We start from the raw sequence: 20,128 nt of genomic DNA, 5'->3' as shown, positions 1-20,128 counted from the left end.
CTATGGATATTATTTCACAATTGTGCTAAGAAACACGCTTCGTAGGCTCGAGAAGCGCTTTACCTCTTGTGATATGGAAAGGTTTATCCCGTGAACCAATGAAAAGAGAAGGAAAGTCCCTGCAGTAATATTCAACATAAGCATGCCAACCAAGAGCTCTGCAATACCAATACACATAAAGCTCATCAATACAGAAGTTCTTACAGTTTCTTGATTGAAACAACGACAAGTTAAGGTCAGAAATCATCTATGTTTATTGCCTAGCCGTTGCTTTTCCAATTAACCATAATTGAAGATAACAAAATTAAACATACTAATAATTTTATTTGGATCTGAGGGGCCAGAGGCTTCCCACGAAAGTAAAAGTCAAGGCTAAGTTGACTTTTACTTTTACCACTGACATTTACATTAGCCAAATGAGAGACAAATTAAGTAATCAGGGATTGTCCCTACGAACTATCATGAATTCATGAATGTGCTGAAATCAAATATTAATATCAAAACTAAAAGAACTTCAATTTGTTTATGATGACCACTAACAACTCACAATGCAAGGTGACAAAGAAACCGGGCCAAAGGATAAAGGGAATCTTTACCAAGAACACTTAACTTGAGGTCCTATAAAATGAGAAAAATAATCTTAAAGTAAATTTGAGGCAATGACAAAATATCAAAGTCAATCAAAAGTCTAAAAAGTCCAAAATACCTCATAAATCAAATGCCACGCAAACAATATAGAGGAAATGTGATCATGAAGAAGAGCGTCTTTTTCAATTCTAAGTAAGTAAAAATATACTTGTTCATTTTTTTAACCTGAACAGGAATTATCTCATTGAAAACAAAATATATATGATTTAAATTTGTCTCCAGTTGCTATATACAAAGTTACAAAATACTCAAGTCCAACTGATTTATTCTGCTTCATCCAACAGGCCATCAAAGATTTCCCCAATGTTCTTTTCGCCCCACATGCAACATAGTTTTACTAATTTAATAAATGCAAAATTCACCCTTAACCTAAACATACTCCAATTTAGCTGCGAATGTGCAAATTAAGATCTCTGGAAGATCTAAGCGTTTGCTAATTATTTTTCATGCAATTTGTATTTACTTAAGTCGTCCTTTATTTTTTCATACCTCCTCGTTAGCGTTTTTCTTCGTCAGTTGCACCTTTTTGCACGTTTCTCATACCGCACGTCATTTTGCAGTCCTCTTGTATTAAAAGCCAGTTTCTTTTGTACATATATACTTTTTCAAGTCAGTTTACCTAAAGTCGCGCTTTGCATAGTTCTCTGTTTAGAGGTCTTCCAGTTATTCGTTATCGCAGTTATATATTAGGCATTATCAATGAAAGTGGACACAAAAAACCAGGAACCCCCTCCCCCCACCCCCTTAGCTTAAGGTCTGGATCCGCCCCTGTAGTTGCACGATCACTCACTGCATAGGAAAGGAATGCTTCTTCTCTTCTGGGGTCTCTTTGTTTAGCAATGGTGGCAATCCAATGCCTTGCCTTGACATGTTTTGATGAAAGTCACTCTCAATCAACTTTTCCCAAGCCTAAAATTTAAAGCAACACAAAAAATTCCATTATGAGTGTGTAATGATATTTTTATGTTAAGGGGAATCCTCTACTGCTGCTAAAAGTTACCAGCACCACATTGAACAGACACTGTATACAAATACAAGAAATACTGATGTTTTGCACTCCGTAGTACGCACAATTTTGGATCGTATGGTGTCAAAAAGTTTCCACTATCACAGTCAAACACTAGATCTTTTGAGCATGAGAGCGATCTTCACAGTTACAAACACTACTTAAGCAGTAGTGAAAATGAGGCCTGAAAAAAACCAGGCCTGTACGGGATTCGAACCCAAGACCTCTGCGATACTGATATAGTGCTCTACCGACTGAGCTAACAAGCCAACTGGGAGCTGATCACGATGTTCGTTCGTATTAAACTCGTCGAAGTGACATAAATCAGTGAATTTTTTCTTTTTAATATTTTTTTCAGGCCTCATTTTCAATACCGCTTAAGTAGTGTTTGTTACTGCGAAGATCGCTCTCATACTCATTCTTTAACCGCAGTTCAAATATATGACTTGCATATATTCACAAACGTTGAATAGATCTTTGCTCAAAGAGTACTGATGGGATCATGCAGAAAAAAGTGGCAGCCATGAAATCAATCATGAAATCAATCATGGTGGCGGGCTTGAGATTCAAGTTTCAAAAACTTCTCTCTGTTTCAATTTTTCTTACATTCAACACTTTATTCCGATTATTCAATGCTTTGAAATTTTAGCGCTATGAATCACTCTTGACATGCCAAGGACACTTTGCTCCAAAAGTAGGGCACATGGGTTGGAGCAAAAGTAACAGTTTTGATAGAGAAGAGTGATGTCGTTCTAAGGGGGGCTTCCATACCACTTACAGGAGTAGGCATAGAGTAGATTGGTTCACTTAAGAGGTATCCGTTAACCCCTGCCGATCAAAAAGGAGAACTTTTGTAAAACTTTAACCGTATGTTTGCCCTGTACCTGGTCCTCTGCCTGAGTTTTGGATTTTTTAGCTGCAGGCAATTCTGGTGAGTCACACTGCTGAAAAAAAGAAAAAAAAATCACTTTTAAATTAGGCAAGATATATTTATAGAGTGAACGGCAAAATTTACCTCAAATTCTCCTTAATTTACTTTTTCAGGCACTGATTTCTCGCAAAAGCACCTTGCATGTTGTAATTTCTTATGATTTCTGGATAGGTAAGATATATATATCTTATTAACCAAGCGCGAGGGCCGTACTGGGAGAATATCGGCCCGAGGTCTTGACAGTACGGACTGAGCTGCGCTCGGTCCGTACAAAAAAGACCGAGGGCCGATATTCTTCCAGTACGGTCCCGAGCAAGCTTGGTTAATAACAGATTTATTATACGACTGAAGTTCAAAGGGACACAAATGCGGTATCATTCGGGACCATTCTGGACAGTGCCCGGTCCAATACTGAGAGAATATTAACCAGCGATAGAGCATTTTGATTGGTTGATTTTAGTTATTGGCCCTCTGACTGCCCGATGTCGTGTAATAAAGTGGCCTAATGATTGATGTGCTGGACTCTTGGTCTCGGTCTCGTTCCCGTTCCCCTGGCCGGGTCATTACGTAGTGTTTTTATTACAAAACACTACTCTCAGACTTATCGTGTCTCTCTCCACCCATAAGTAAAAATGGCTACCAGCGAACTGTACGAGTAAGTATGCAAGTAAAACCTTTATTTAAACGCGATAAGTATTGAAGCTATGCAGCTTGTGGGGTCGTGTATAAATAGATAAATAAAAAGATACATAAACATTAGTTGTAATACAATATAAAATAAGACTTATGAGTAAACATAAGATAATGTTTAGATTAATAATTGATAGTATTATCTAACTAATAAAATTATAGACCTAAAAATACTTCTTTTAGGAAGGAGCTATCTTTTACAGAATAAATTAGAAAAGTCAATGTCCCTGACCAAAGGAAGCTTTTTAATCATCCTGGAGAAACTTTTCACACTATGCGCATTACGACACTTGATTTGCAGATAATTCCACAAAACTGAACCTCTATAAGATATGGAATGCTTTTGATATTCGATTTGAAAGGTGGGATTTCCAACTTAAGACTGTTCCTTAAATTATTTGAGGTTTGCGATTTCACAATATGTGCTGTCATACAGGATGGTAAATCACTGTGGTACATCTTATAAGTTAGTTTCAGGATAGATTGTTTATAGAAAGTTCTTAAAGTGTCCCATTTAGCCCTGGTGAGGACCACCGCTGATTGTATTTCCTTAGCGAAATTGTAAATGACTCTTGCTGCCCTGCAGTCCGGGGGGGTATTCGATATATTCCTGGGTGGGGAGGTAATCTTTCCAGTGAGTCGAGGTCGTCTTGTCGGTTAGTACCTCCCCATATGGATATGCCCTACCTTACTGCTGGGATTATAACTTTAAAATACAGGTTCAAGGGATCCTGTTTAAGTAAGAATCTGCTCTTCTTTAAAAGGCTTAGTTTATTAGCGAAACTCATCTTCAGTTCCTTTATGTAAGTGGACCAGCCAAGCTTATGATCGATGGTCACACCCAGAAATCGACTATGTGTAACCCATTCAAAGTTGTTACCTCCGAGGTACGTGGGTGGTAGAGGGCCAGTGAACAATCCTCTATAAATTAGCATACATTCTGATTTCTTTGGGTGTGGCGTTTGCCTGTTCTTCACGCACCAGGCATACAACTCTTTTAGGGATTGATTTAACGCAGCTGCCACTTCGTCTATAGTCTTCCCAATACAGTATACGAGAAACCTAATATATATCTTATTAACCAAGCGCGAGGGCTGATATTCTTCCAGTACGGTCCCGAGCAAGCTTGGTTAATAAGAGATTTATTATACGACTGAAGTTCAAAGGGACACAAGTGCGGTATCATTCGGGACCATTCGGGACAGTGCGTGGTCTAATACGGAGAGAATATTGACCGGCAATAGAGCATTTTGATTAGTTGATTCTAGTTATTGGCCCTCTGACTGCCCGAGTCGTGTAATAAAAAATGTTATTGGACTGGGGAGCAGCCCACCCGGAAGGAGTATCAATACTTCTAGTTGCTTCATTCTAAAACAGCTGAGATAAGCTCCCGTGCCTTTAACCGCCTCCCGGTTAGCTCAATGGATAGAGCGCTGGACTGTTGTGCGGGAGGTCGAAGGTTCGAGCCCCGGCCGGACCAACACTCAAGGTCTTGAAATAATTGAGAAGAATTTACTACCTTTCTATAACATCAAGAAATGGTTAGATATTCTAGTCTTCTCGGACAGGGACAAATAAATGGAGGTCCCGTCTCCTGCAGGGTTGGGGTAGGAGACGTTAATTTCCCACACACGAAATTACTGTGTGATGGATGTCCTCCCCTGGGGTGGGATGGGTGGGAAGGTGAGATCGATAGACTGAAGCGGCTGCCAGAAGCGCCTGATATGCTGATTTCCGTTCTCAACCTTACATTGCACCCGTAATTCAGCCTCTGGGCTGCAAGTGGTCAGATATAAACTATATTCATATTCAACTATATACACTTTAGGGCAGCGAAATACGAGATACAAAAACCCTCAAGTTGTCGTGTAACATGAGCAAATTTGTCGTGCGACAAGTTAGCAGCTTGCTGAAAAATGAGCAACAGGCTAAAATTTGTTGCTCACAGTAGACCCTTCAAAGCAACAAATATTTTTGTTGTGCGACAAGTTGATCACGCAAAGTGAAAAAACGCGATACAACGGCCCAAAACTTGCAACGAAACAATGTTGCACGACAAGTTGAGGGTTTTTGTATCTTCTATTTTGCCACCTTAAGGGCCATTTGGCTCTGAATGCATATTTAACTGGACGCCACCACAGTAAGGCAGTTACCTTCAGTTTGTCCTCAGTTTGAAACCCCATTAGCCCCAAGACACACTTTGTAAACCACTCCCATTCTTTTCCACTATCTTGCAAATGAGGCGCTTGGGCCATTGCATAACAGGCCAAGTGAGTCTGAATCACCAATGGCACAGGAAGAATGTACTTCAAAGCTTCTAAACAACCTGTAACTGAGCATATGGAAGGAGCAAAATCGAGCAGTAGGTATTTGAGTGAGGGAAGATGCAACGTGATAGATTTGGTGTGGTACCTCATCACAGAATTTCGTGTACTAACCTGCCAAGTTTTGGGATAATGTAGGAAGTGTAATTCTGTAGATTGATCCGTCTGACATTGCCTTCAAAAAGGTGGAAATGTTTCTTAATTCATCATTTTATCAAGTACATTTGAGAGCTCTAGGAAAATTTATGTTAGGTATTTAACGAAAAAAAAATTCTTAAAGATTCATCATACAGCATATGAGTGTGGCTTTGGTGGCCAAATGATGGTAAAATTTTGGAAGAATACCCTTGCCAGTTGACACTCATAGTTGTCTGAAGTTCAGATGATAAAGCATCAAACTACAAAATCAGAAGGTCTGTGGTCTGAATTCTCGTAGAGGACTGAGACTTTTTCCCTTCCCTCTCTCATGCAAACTACATGCTGAACATCTGTCTTCACTTTCTTCTTCCCAACTATCATTATAAGATAACCGAAACAAAGCGCGCGCTCTGATTGGTCAATTCAGCGTCCTCCATTTGCCCTTGGGTGTACGCTGCTGACGTGAGCAAATGCAAAGACTATTTTTTCGTGCGCGCTTGTTTTTTTCTGGTCACGTAAGATTTGTTAAATAAAAGGGAACTCTTTTGCTACTATGTATCAATGTTATGTCATAAAATAAATGGTAAACACCACAGCGTACACTATTGAGTTATGGATGCACTTGGGAGGTTTGCTAAGCACTCAAGAAGCTAGAGTCGCTCTCGGCTATCGCCTCGCGCGACTCTTACGCTTCTTTCGCGCTCAGTATTTGTTAATTAGTACAATTTCAGAGCTGAACAAAGAGTTTCCAGCAATCTGATTGGTCGAGCGGTTCCTTCTATGATGCTATATAAACCGCTCCGCGCGGTTTATATAAAATGTTAAAGGAAAATGTTAATAAATGTTACTAAAATGTTATGATTTTAGAAATTTCTCTGTTGTTCAGCTCTGAAATTATACTAAAACAATTATTCGCCTGAGGTTCGGTGAATATTGTCGAATAATACCCTCGACTTCGTCTTGGGGATTATTCGACGATATTCACCTCGCCTTCGGCGAATAATTGTTAATTATAACATAACCAAAGTAAAGCGCGCGCTCTGATTGGTCAATTTAGCGTCCCCCATTTGCATATGGGTGTACGCTGCTGACGTGAGCAAATGCAAAGACTATTTTTCCGCGCGCGCTTGTTTTTTCTGGTCGCATAAGATTTGTTAAATAAAAGAGAACTCTTTAGCTACAATGTATCCATGTTATGTTATAAAACAAATGGTAAACACCACAGCGTACACTATTGAGTTATGGATGCACTTGGGAGGTTTGCTAAGCTCTCAAGAAGCTAGAGTCGCTCTAGGCTATCGCCTCGCGCGACTCTTACGCTTCTTTCGCGCTTAGTAACCTCCCGCGTGCATCCATAACTCAATAGTGTATGCAGTGGTGTTTACCATTTGTTAATTATAACATAACCAAAGTAAAGCGCGCGCTCTGATTGGTCAATTTAGCGTCCCCCATTTGCCTATGGGTGTACGCTGCTGACGTGAGCAAATGCAAAGACTATTTTTCCGGGCGCACTTGTTTTTTCTGGTCGCGTAAGATTTGTTAAATAAAAGAACTCTTTAGCTATAATGTATCCATGTTATGTTATAAAACAAATGGTAAACACCACAGCGTACACTATTGAGTTATGGATGCACTTGGGAGGTTTGCTAAGCACTCAAGAAGCTAGAGTCGCTCTCGGCTATCGCCTCGCGCGACTCTTACGCTTCTTTCGCGCTTAGTAACCTTCCGCGTGCATCCATAACTCAATAGTGTAGGCTGTGGTGTTTACCATTTGTTAAATTTCAGTGTTCAATTATGTGATTACAGCATCAAAATATAACAATGCGATGAATTACCAGATTACAAGTTGTAGACACTGGATCTCTCAGTGATGAAATTTTCACATCCTGCAATGCATTTCCCTTTGATGGTGTAACGTTTACATCTATGGCATGACGAAAGGCAAACAAGGTAATTTAATTTTCTGCTTGCAGGCCATATCAGAAGTTATCAGACCCACAGTACGCCTTTCTGTTCACTCACCATCCATGTTCACATCATCGTTGCCCAGTTTAATTGATGACAATGATAAAACCTGTTGAGATGGTGAAACGAGAAAATGTGGATCAAAGAAAGGATGATTGTATCAAAAAGCTGCAAAATGACAAAAAGGCAAAATAACAGGGCTGAGAGAACTCAAAGAAAGGAACCACAGAGTGAAGACGGCTTTGGCAATGAGGTGCAAGTGCTCGTGTCCTCGTTCTACTTGCCTCAGAGCTATAAAAGAGGGGACAAATCATAACTAAAACAGAGAAACTTGCCTTTAGATGAAAGAGCAATTTTCAAATAAGTATTGAAAGTAATCCGGGAATTTTTTTTTTAGGTTTGCTTTGTTTTGTTATGTGATTGGTTCAGAAAACTTGTGCCACTTTCTCGACCAATCAGATTCAAAACTAAAAGTAATCACTTCAAAACCCAGCTACTCGCATTTTCTCATACTTTGGCCAGTTTGCTTGTTTTAACTCCAAGTTCTGATGATATTTTCCTTGCTATAATTAGCTGTTGTGATTGTTTTGGTTTTGGTTTAACAACATTCACTACCATACTACTATAGAGATATAAAGGTCTAGCAGTTTCCAAGAATTCTTGCCCCTTACTCCTTAACTGTTTTCTTTTCCATTAGAGTCCTTATAAGCTATCTCAAAATCACAACAATGAAAAAACATAAAAGCAATTAAATGTCTCTTTACCTTTTCATATGTATTAAAGTGCAATGATTCATCAACTTCCAGCAATGGCAAAATTGGCAAATTTACTTGACAGCCCTACAGGTGTACAGAATGTATCTGTTCATTTTCTTAATATCATTCTCACATAGTCATTAATCTAAAATTCAACAAACCATCATTTTAATACCTTGACCATTCCACTGTAAATGACTAGTGAATAATTTGGCTCCAGAACAAGCATCACGTTTAATTTCTAAAGATCAGGAACAAAATGGTGTAAAAAGTTATTATAGTCATAAAATAATAAACTGGATTATACACATAGTTTGTTGTTTGATTGGCTTTTAGCTTATGGTACAGTGAGTAACAATTCTGCTGTTTGATGGAGTTCTTTGCCAAATTAATAACATGCATGCAACTTGGAAGTTTATTCAGTTCAAAGGTGTGCAACTACATTTACTTTACAATGTTACCTCAACTGGGGCAGCATCCTTTGCAGGTATCTCAAATGTGTCAGTAAAATCCAAACAGTCACCATCCTGAATAACCCGTACCCCTCTGTAAAAAAGGGAACAAACATAATTCAAACTACAGTATAATACAAACCACTACCTTAGTCCTAACCGAGATTGAAGTCCATACTGTAAGTTATGGACCAAGTCCCCAGTTAGTCCATCTGGGCTAAACGCATTGACACTTTTAAATAAAGGTTTTATTATTATCATTAAGTATTTTCTACCCAGGTTCATGGACATAAAGAACAGTTCAAACTTAACTTCCTTCAAGAGAAAACTCAGGGAAAATAAGAGAATTCTGAAATCTATCAGTTTTGCTAAAGCTTCCTGCAGCGTTTCCTACAAATCTGTTGACTTTAAATACTTTTAACATTAACTCCGTATTGTTATTAATATTTATTTCCTTTAATTGTCATTATTTACATACCATTTTCGGTCTATTCACTAATTAGGTATTTATTAATTGATAGTTTAGTTGATGCAGGTCCACATCAGGACGTAATGTCTTGCCTATCCCTCAACCTGCTTTATTAAATAAACTATGATGATGATGATGATGATGATGAAGTGCATGGGCTATACATGTAAATCCTGGTGGAAAAAATGAGGTTCCCTGCTGTACAATAGGGATCCCAAAAGCAAGTTTGGTAAGATGGTTATTTTATCTCTGATTTCAAATAGAAGGGAAATATTTCAATTCAAACAAACTTTTGAATTTAGCGGGCCATAAAGTGAAATACAGAATGCTAAATAGACCAATCATAATGCATGTATTAACTGAGAGATAATACTAAAGCAAATGGCACAGATCAATATGGATAATCTCCATTTTATTTTTTCTCAAAGATATTAGCTCCAACAAGCTACTCTAAAATTCGAGATGAGATAAAGTTTATGATGATGATGATGAATAATTGTATAACCCTTACATGTAAGTTAAATTGACACACTGAAGCCACTTTTAACTGGAAATCAGAAGAAATTTATTGGTTATGGTCAAACACCAGTGTATGTTTAAGTTATGCATGTTTTGCTTACACATACTATTACTGATCTTTAATTTTTCTAAACCAAAGGTTCATGTATGTTCTAAAATTTGAAATACTGCATTAGAATAATTATGTACATGACCAATAAGTTTCACCGAGCAAGAGCTATTACCTTAATTTGTCTAACTGCCCAAGAAGGTAACAAAGAAATGTAGCACCAGATTTGTCTTTTGTTAAGAATGCTTTTGAAGCTCTCTCTTTTGGGCCACATCTAGAACTAAAACAGGATAAAGTGAAATTGCAATTCTCAAAAATAATGGTAAATTTAACTTCAACTGGGGCCCAATTCTCATAAACTTTCACATAAATAACAATTTTATGATTGAAAAGAGTTAAATCTAGAGGTATGGTTGGTACACTCTGCACTAAATGCATTTACTATATAGAAAAGTCCTCAAAGCTTTTTTTGAGATCATTTGCTACTCACATAAAGTAAATCAAGATTTTAGATTTAAGTCCCTATTCAACCACCCCTCCCCTCCCCCCTCCCCAACTCTCCCTTCCCTTCCCCTCCCCAACTCTCTATGCAGTTATCAGTTTTGGGAGGGGAGTATTTTCTATGTTGGGTCAGGGAAGTACTTGTCCACTGAAATCCTGATTACAAAAGAGAATGTAAGAAAAATAAAAAATTATTCTAGTTTGAAAAAACTCAAAGAGAGTAACCTTATATTTTTTTAAAGTACAAAATGTAGTTTAGATTGCCAGACTTCACAAAAAAATCATGAGACATCCATCCTAAATCCAACAAAAGAGCATAGGAGTCTTGTACCTGAAAGCTACTTCTGTTTCTTGCCAAACCTGAGTAAGGCAAACATCTGGGGACAATGGCTGAAAGCTGTCCCAGGATGATTCCTCTTTGCTTGAACAGCATGACATGAGCGGGGAAAAGAAGGAAAGGGGAGACCTCAGCATCCTTACTGGAGAATCTACAAAACAAAAGTTAAAGTTAAGTCTCTGAGTTCTACTTGCTTTTTACCATCAAAAGTTGCTCTTCTTTCTCCAGCATGAATTAATTAAGGGTAATGCCACTCTTCACTCTAGGAGACACAGTGTCCAAATGGTTAGCATGCTTGTCTGTGCATTTAGGTCTGCGTCTTAGCGGCAAGACTCCGTTATGTCCTTGGGCAAGACATTCGATCTATTTTCACAGTGCCTCTCCCTACCCAAGAAAAAATGGTCATCAGCGAACTTTCAGAAAAGCATGATGAAATGCAGGGAGTAGCCCTTGATGTAATTGCATCCTATCGGGGGGGGGGGGTGTGCAATACTCTCTTATCCTGAGGATAAGCTCTGGCTGGATAGGCCATTTTGCTCAAGTACATTTGCAGACTTTCAAAAAAAAAAAAGGGCAAAGTCTGTCCCATCCAGACTCCTAGGTGGAGAAAGGCAGTGTGCAAGTAGAATGTTTTGCTCAACAACACAACACATTGAGCCCACCAGGTCTTGTTTTTCCAAGAACAAAGAATCAAATTTCTAGTTTTGATTTTAGATAATAGAGTTCAAGAAGCTTGAAGAATTATTCGAAGCATAAATGCAGAACATTTAACAAAACAGAAAAATGATCATAACTTACCGACTGCCGGAGATATTGTTCTGTTCCAAGCTGGTGATAACAAATGAGCCGGTGCAGGAGACTGGACACCAGAATGAGCTTTAACAGCTGATGCTGGAGTGAAAGGGTTGAATGGTGAGAAGGACTGGGTAGGAGTGGCTACCGATAATCGGGAGTGAGCCCCAGCTGATAGCAATGGAGTGGGATGATGAAGAATGTTACTGAAATGTATTTCTGAAGGGTGCTCTACACGGGTTGGAGATTCTGGGCAGTCCTATGAAAATAACAGAGATGTTGGTTAGTTCGGATGAACATGTATATCCAGAGATTTATATCAATTGTTAGATAAGCTCCTGAAAGGTTGATTGGCACACTATACTTAAAATGAAACCTGTGGTCTTTGAGACTTAACACACAAAAGGCAAGTTCATAAATAACAGATGACAAACAGGGAGAAGTTATCTCCCCCACCCCTCTCAACACTGGTGTTCAAGATGGCATACACACATTGGCAATTAACACTGGTAGGGGGAGATGTGTGCAAGAACTTCATAGATATTGCTCTGGAGAAGTATTTCTACTAATTATGTCCAGGATTGTAGGGCGCTTTCATTTGAAGGGTCTTGTTTTTCCAATTGGCATCATCATCATCACTATCACAGGTTTTGAATGAGCAGTGATGCAAATGGAAATTGGGAAAAAGTAGATGGGCCTCTAACCCAGAGGGAGCTACTGTATCCAATATCATACAGAAAAAATCCAAACTTGGAAGAAACAGAATGATGGAACTGTTGGTAATTAAGTGTAGCCTTACTTGAGCAGTTGCTTTGGTCATGTGCCATACAGAGTGTAAACCAATGACAGAGTCATATGTCATAACCAGAGGAGGGTCGCTGCATGAAAACACCACACTAACTGCTGGGTCACATATGTAGGAGATCTTTCCTGTGAAAGGAAAGATAAGACCAAATCGTTTATATTAGAAATGACCTACCATGGTGTTAGGCCCTGGAAAAATCTAAGACACGACGTTAAATCTTCAGACTCTGTAAAAGGTTTTAGAAAAGAATTGTTAGCCTACTTTTTTTCTGATTAATCTATGAATTTGTAAATAGTAAATCCAAACCATTGTTTTTTTTTTCTCTTTCTTAATGTATTTCACTAATATTCAATCACATATTTATTACCTTTGTCACTTGGTTAATTAGTTATTTTAGTGTGATATTTATGTAGCCTTGTAACTGAAAAACCCTTGTAGGGAGTTGCCATAAAGTAAGTAAGTAAGTATTAAGTAAGTAAGTAGGTAGGTAGGTAGGTTAAGGTAGTGCTTTTCACATCTAATGATGGGCGAGTTTGGAGTTGAATAGCAAGTACTATTCACCTCTGAGCAGTAAACAAGACAAAATTGTGTATCAAGAGTTTAATTTCCAACCATTTTTGGAGAGATAGATTGAAAGAAATAAACCAATTTTTTGGTATCTGTGTGGTATATAATAAGACAATTAATAATTAACCTCACCATCCTTGAAAGTGGTGGATATTTACTGAGCCGCAAAGTGGCAAGGTAAATATGCACCACTATTCACCTCCACTTTGGTGAATAATTGTTAATTTCTAACACTATTGTTACCGTATATGTGCACGATCCTTCGCAGTAAAGCACTATTTAAGCAATAGTGAAAATCAGACCTGAAAAAAATTCAGGCCTGTACGGGATTCGAACCACTGACCTCTGCGATACTAGTGCAGCGCTCTACCAATTGAGCTAACAAGCCAACTGGGAGCAGGCCATCAAATTAATTCGACATAAACCCGTAGATGATAAATCAAACAACAAACATATGAAATACATATATATGAACTGCGGTTATGAAACGTATATGTGCACGATCCTTCGCAGTAAAGCACTATTTAAGCAATAGTGAAAATCAGACCTGAAAAAAATTCAGGCCTGTACGGGATTCGAACCACTGACCTCTGCGATACTAGTGCAGCGCTCTACCAATTGAGCTAACAAGCCAACTGGGAGCAGGCCATCAAATTAATTCGACATAAACCCGTAGATGATAAATCAAACAACAAACATATGAAATACATATATATGAACTGCGGTTATGAAACGTATATGTGCACGATCCTTCGCAGTAAAGCACTATTTAAGCAATAGTGAAAATCAGACCTGAAAAAAATTCAGGCCTGTACGGGATTCGAACCACTGACCTCTGCGATACTAGTGCAGCGCTCTACCAATTGAGCTAACAAGCCAACTGGGAGCAGGCCATCAAATTAATTCGACATAAACCCATAGATGATAAATCAAACAACAAACATATGAAATACATATATGAAATACATATATATGAACTGCGGTTATGAAACGTATATGTGCACGATCCTCCGCAGTAAAGCACTATTTAAGCAATAGTGAAAATCAGACCTGAAAAAAATTCAGGCCTGTACGGGATTCGAACCACTGACCTCTGCGATACTAGTGCAGCGCTCTACCAATTGAGCTAACAAGCCAACTGGGAGCAGGCCATCAAATTAATTCGACATAAACCCGTAGATGATAAATCAAACAACAAACATATGAAATACATATATATGAACTGCGGTTATGAAACGTATATGTGCACGATCCTTCGCAGTAAAGCACTATTTAAGCAATAGTGAAAATCAGACCTGAAAAAAAATTCAGGCCTGTACGGGATTCGAACCACTGACCTCTGCGATACTAGTGCAGCGCTCTACCAATTGAGCTAACAAGCCGAGCTTTCATAACCGCAGTTCATATATATGTATTTCATATGTTTGTTGTTTGATTTATCATCTACGGGTTTATGTCGAATTAATTTGATGGCCTGCTCCCAGTTGGCTTGTTAGCTCAATTGGTAGAGCGCTGCACTAGTATCGCAGAGGTCAGTGGTTCGAATCCTGCACAGGCCTGAATTTTTTCAGGTCTGATTTTCACTATTGCTTAAATAGTGCTTTACTGCGAAGGATCGTGCACATGTACGTTTCATAACCGCAGTTCATATATATGTATTTCATATGTTTACTATTGTTACCATTGGGGAGTTTGGTGTGCAAAACATCAGACTGTCATTAAAGTGTTTTCTACCACATGTAAAAGTACATGCATGAAAATACCTTCCACTTTAGATGTGATAGGTCTTGGTTCATCCAAAGGATGTAGGACACTAAACAATCTAGGGATATCCCTTGGAAAAAAGACATCCTCAGTCAACAAGTATCGTATTGATACGTTATTCATGTAAAAAAAAAATTAAAAAAATAGTAATTAATATTTTCATCAATATCATATCAATTTCACTAACTATTCAGCTCCTCTTAACCCTTTAGCTCTTGTGAGTGATCAAGACAATTATCCTTGCAACAACGATCCTTGCAATACCAAGTCAATACCAAGTAGACAAGTGATGAGAATAATGGGAGAATATCAAGTAGGGGATCATTAGTCGATCTCCAATAATGAATTCCCCAAACCCAAATCTTAAAAACTTTACGACAGACAGTAAGAAGAATTACCAATCAGATCTTGGGAGTGAAAAGGTTTATTACCTCCTCTGCCCTGTGATTTCTCCTGGTGCTGTTGCTCTCTCAAGTAACAATCCCTCTTGTAACGCAATCACTTGTTTCACCTGGAAAGAGATTGTAAACGCATGGTCATTCTGTCTTAAATTGAATTTAAATCTGATTATATATACATATCTTATTAACCAAGCGTGAGGGCCGTACTGGGAGAATATCGGCCCAAGGTCTTGACAGTACGGACCGAGCACAGCGAGGTCCATACAAAAAAGACCGAGGGCCAATATTCTTCCCATACGGTCCCGAGCAAGCTTGGTTAAGAGATTTATTATACGACTGAAGTTCAAAGGGACACAAGTGCGGTATCATTCGGGACCATTCGGGACAGTGCCCAGTCCAATACTTAGAGAATATTGACCGGCAAAAGAGCATTTTGATTGGTTGATTTTAGTTATTGGCCCTCTGACTGCCCGAGTCGTGTAATAAAGGTGTATTATAGCAAAGATATCTCTTATTGTTTCCTTCCAAGAATTTGATTCTAGAAAATTTAAATAATTGTCAGTGGCAATTCAGTCTGGTCCTCTAAAGTTTACCACAAGGAAATCTACAACTCCATTGATTGTTTGAATGATGAATACATTTAATAACAGTACAAATTTTTAATTTAAGGCAATTTTTAAGTTAGGTAAAGTCTGACTGAGTAGAATCAGTTTTCAAGGGTCACTAATGATTATGCATTCATAAATTCTGATTTGAATTTGACAACATTAGTAATATTGTCCTTATTAAACTGTGCTCTGTGTGCTTTTAAAACTATTTGCAGATACTTTTGCAAGACTGCAATGGACAGTTTACAACTAACTAAAAGGCTTGTCCTGTTTCTCAGTCAGTGATTTGAGAAGTCTCAAAATAAACAACATTTTGCTGAAACAACATTCCTAGGACTCGATCATCTTTGAAGATATGAAAATCATATGACTGTGCAGTTTCATGAAATGTATAAAAGAGATTCTCCCAGTAAAAAACCTTACTTATGTAGTAGTGGAAATGTGACCTGAAAAAAAAAAATTAAAAACAAAAATTTCACTGATTAATATCACTTAAACGGGTTTAATATGAACCAACATAATGACCAGCTTCCAGTTGGCTTGTTAGCTCAGTTGGTTGAGTACTGCACCAGTATCGCAGAGGTCATGGGTTCAGATCCTGTACACGCCTGAATTCTTTTTTTCAGGCCTTATTTTCACCACTGCTTAAGTAGTGTTCATTACTGCAAAGGTCGCTCACATACTCATAAACAACATTTTTGCTGAAACAACATTTCTAGGACTATTACTCACTGGAAAAGGAAGGGTTATGGTAAAGAGAGCTCCATCCTTTGACAGCACATCGATACAGTCATTCTGGACAACACAAAGGCCGTGTAATATTTCCCCTAGAAATTGTAATATGGGGTAAAGATGATTGATTACAAAACAAGTGTGCACTCGATCATGTGGGAATGTTCTACTCCTGGTTAGAGAGAGGAACAGTGAGTGTAAAGTACCTTGCAAAGAAACACAACACAATGCAACAGGAAGGTCTTGCAACAGGATCTCTTTACTGGGAGACAAGCAAACTAATGGTAACAATAATGCTGCCGTGTCTCCCACTATCAACATGCAATTCATAAGACCTGTAATTTGCACGTTTGAAAAGCATAGTAAATGCTCCTTGTAGAATTTTTAAAACCTTCCACAAGCAGCGGAAACAATATGAAATTATGCAAGCTGTCCAGGAAGCCAACCTTTTACACCCTCAGATCAGTTTGCATATTCTCCCAACTGCTCTCTGTACATTTGCCATGGTTCTGATAAGATCCCCCAGGGCTCGACACTAACAGTAGCCAACTAGCCACTGACTAGTAGAAATTCGGTTTTGGCTAGTGGTTTTCGATTCACACTAGCCAGTTTGGCTAGTAAATAAACTGAAATTGTTGCAATATCTATGTTGTCACTAGCCACTTGGCTAGTACGTTGAAAAGTTAGTGTTGAGCCCTGGATCCTCTTTAATTAGTGACCATTTCCTTTATTTTCATGACCTTCCTTTTTGAAGGGGTTGAAGGGTTCAAAAAATGTGCCAAACAATTCAATTTGAAATTCATTTTCAAGATAATTTCATAAGCATGATTGCAAAAGAAAAAAAAAAACAATGATCGAGAACAAACCAGACAAAACTTGCTTCTCTCCTCTGTTGCAATATTCAGATGGAAGGTGAAACTTGCTCCATAAACAATCTACTATCAGAGACTTGGCTGAATAACATTTCTGTACTGTCCTCACTTTTGGAGACTTTCCAACACTCCAAACAACAGTGCTACCTTGCATAAATAACTGAAATCAAGCCAAAAATGAAAATTTGCTTGACATTATTGAGAAAAAAAAAATCATATTTCTTTACTCATATGTTGAATCAGTGACATAGCTGCCTGCTAAATACTAGTCATAATATCAATTAAAGATTCTAGTGTTCATAACAATAACTAAATACTAAGAAAGGTCCCAAGTACAAAAAATTGAAATAGGAACCATTCTATATATAAATAAATAATAAATAAATAATTCAGCAATAGACATTCCATTGGGTGGCTCCTCTTGTCCACTGTTTCCAGATTGAATTGGAATTTGCAATGTTGGTTTTTGTGGAGGGAGGAAAACTCGAGGACCGAGAGAAAAACCCTCAGAGCAAGTATGAAAACCAACAACAAACTCAACCCACATGTGACGCCAGGTCCAGGAATTGAACCTGGGCCACAGCAGTGGGAGGAGAGTTCTCTCACCACTACACCATCCCTGCTCCCTGGTGCATTCTTCAATCATAAATAAGTGCCCCCTCTAAATTAGTACCCCCATCTTAAGTCCATTACTTGACATACAGCAGTTACAGTGTGTACAGAACATGTACAGTGTACCTCCTCGTAGCACTCTGGGTGTTCTTTGGTGGACCTCAAAATCCATTTGCATGTCTGATGAAAAAAAATAATATTATAACAGATGATTTTAGGTTTTAAAAAACATAACCTGCAACAAATTTCATTTTTAATGGTAAAAGGACTGGGTGATATCAGTGCTTTCAATAAGACCTGGCACCCGCCGGAGCTCCGGCGGCTATTCTGTTGCGAGTCGCCGGGTATATTTCACCGCGCTCAAGTCGCAGTCGCCACGCTAAGTCGCAATCAAGTCGCTCTCCGGCGGGTGTTGTACCGAGGTAGCCACCTATTTCAAATCTTATTGAAAGCACTGTGATATCCTATTTCTATGGTAATCACACAACCACAAGCAGGAATAGGATACATTTAATGTCAAGGGACATTGTCCATTTTCAAGCACGATTCAAAGAATCGTGAAAAATTGAAATTGAATCGATGAAAATGGGCCACTAATAACTAATCATGTTGAGAGGAATACTCTCACACATTCTTCCCAATAATTTAGATTTCTTGTTGGAGAGGGGTTCAAAGCCATTGAGGTGTATGGATAAAATCAGTAGTGGGGGGCTTTTGCAATAGTAAAGACCTGGTTTAAAATGTCCACAGGTTGGCATGTACTAAATAAAACCCAGACAGTAGACAATAGCCCATAGATGATAAATGATTGATGATAAAAAATAGATGATAGATGATAGACGAGAGACAAGAGATGAGAGACAGTAAATGGTAGATGTTAGACGTTAGACATAGAGGGTAAACAAAAGACAATAGACAATAGACGATAGATGGTAGATGATGGATGATAAATGATGGACGACAGACAATAGACAGCAGACAATAGATGATAGACAAAGGATTTTGTAACACAACTCAAAATGGTCATACAATCTTGTTAGTGTCACATAAATCTTTCTTTCACGGGATGTCACATTACAAATGCAAGGTACCCAGAAAGCACATGTACAATTTTTCCAGAAGGCACCCTATTTTGTTGACAACAACCTTAAGCAGTCATCCATTGGGAGTGGCAACTGTAGCAACACAATGACCCGTGAAAGAATGATTTATGTCACATTAATTTCATAACAGTCTACAGTCTGCCGTCTATCATCCACCATCTTGCGTCTCTCGTCCATCGTCCATCATCTTCATCTACCATCAACCGTCTGGGTTTCAGTACATTCCCCAGCGGTTGACTTCTCCATAAATTAATCTTCCATGCAAGACAACTCGATGTCTGGGAAACATTTCACTAGCCATACTGAAATACGCACCAATTTTCAAGGAAAACTTTTATTTTCTTATAGCCATCTTACTTTATTCAATGGTGTACTGTACAGACAAAATTTCGTGCCACGGAAACTTTAAGTGCACTTACACACAGTAAAAGTTAACCACATAAACCGAATCGATGACGGAATTTTAACAGCAACGATCCAAGAAAACCTGCGTCGCTATCTTGTGCACTAAGCGGAAGGGAAACTTACAAAGTTCGTACACATGATTGACATGATCGAGCGAGGAGACCATCAATATTTCAAGTAGCTAGTCAATTTCAAGTGAACTGGTCGATTAATCACTGGGATGATCTCCATGCGATGGAGCCCCATCATCTGTAACCATTTTTTAAATTTCCCTTTTAAGCGCTATTCAGTTGCCGCTTCTGGTCATATTAGCTAAAGACTTACCGGTTCGATTTCACTCTCAAGGTTTGATCGTGCATTTCCAGTTTTAGAAAGAGTCGCAAATGGGTGCAGGGAACAGAAGGCTTTACCAAAAGGCTCAAACTTCTCCACTTTGACTGAACTGATCATCTTAAGAACATCTTTATCTTTTTAGCACAGACCTGATTTACTATTGTCGACTAAACTTCCCTTTCTCTGGTTTCAAACACCGACATTCTCGCGCCAATTTACTTTCACCGCTTTCCATGATACCCAAGATCACTGTCCTAGTCACCAGGCTTTCACGATTACTCTGCCTCTGACCGCTTGGCCGTGAGAGGTCTGGTTAAGAGACTAACTAGTCCAGATCTGGCTAGATCCCC

At 38.5% G+C, this 20,128-nt stretch overlaps 1 protein-coding gene across 7 annotated transcripts in view; it reads right to left on the bottom strand.

Annotated features, from left to right (window-relative positions):
• LOC111334921 (anaphase-promoting complex subunit 1) overlaps positions 1-20,032 on the bottom strand; it is a 47,042-nt gene extending 27,010 nt beyond the window's left edge. For 2 of the 7 annotated variants that reach the window (XM_088763272.1, XM_088763275.1), the window contains exons 1-22: positions 19,770-20,032; positions 18,064-18,117; positions 17,320-17,485; positions 16,454-16,548; positions 15,144-15,223; positions 14,712-14,782; positions 12,376-12,506; positions 11,583-11,835; positions 10,779-10,935; positions 10,122-10,226; positions 8,919-9,003; positions 8,633-8,698; positions 8,467-8,541; positions 7,760-7,811; positions 7,573-7,661; positions 5,714-5,774; positions 5,429-5,607; positions 2,539-2,598; positions 1,439-1,557; positions 707-776; positions 548-618; positions 64-158 (exon numbers count right to left, since the gene is read on the bottom strand). In XM_088763272.1, the coding sequence (XP_088619398.1) occupies positions 64-158; positions 548-618; positions 707-776; positions 1,439-1,557; positions 2,539-2,598; positions 5,429-5,607; positions 5,714-5,774; positions 7,573-7,661; positions 7,760-7,811; positions 8,467-8,541; positions 8,633-8,698; positions 8,919-9,003; positions 10,122-10,226; positions 10,779-10,935; positions 11,583-11,835; positions 12,376-12,506; positions 14,712-14,782; positions 15,144-15,223; positions 16,454-16,548; positions 17,320-17,485; positions 18,064-18,117; positions 19,770-19,895 (2,260 nt within the window). In that variant the 5' untranslated portion in view covers positions 19,896-20,032. The remainder of the gene's footprint in view (positions 1-63; positions 159-547; positions 619-706; positions 777-1,438; positions 1,558-2,538; positions 2,599-5,428; positions 5,608-5,713; positions 5,775-7,572; positions 7,662-7,759; positions 7,812-8,466; positions 8,542-8,632; positions 8,699-8,918; positions 9,004-10,121; positions 10,227-10,778; positions 10,936-11,582; positions 11,836-12,375; positions 12,507-14,711; positions 14,783-15,143; positions 15,224-16,453; positions 16,549-17,319; positions 17,486-18,063; positions 18,118-19,769) is intronic. The other 5 variants (XM_088763273.1, XM_088763277.1, XM_088763276.1 and 2 more) reach the window with 3 other exon arrangements.
• Positions 20,033-20,128: the final 96 nt, after the last annotated feature.

The sequence above is a fragment of the Stylophora pistillata genome, chromosome 6, assembly GCF_964205215.1.
Source record: "Stylophora pistillata chromosome 6, jaStyPist1.2, whole genome shotgun sequence".
Classification (NCBI taxonomy): Eukaryota; Metazoa; Cnidaria; class Anthozoa; order Scleractinia; family Pocilloporidae; genus Stylophora; species Stylophora pistillata.
The sequence above is the reverse complement of the archived record's forward strand: the minus strand, read 5'-3'. Positions and strand labels throughout refer to the sequence as shown.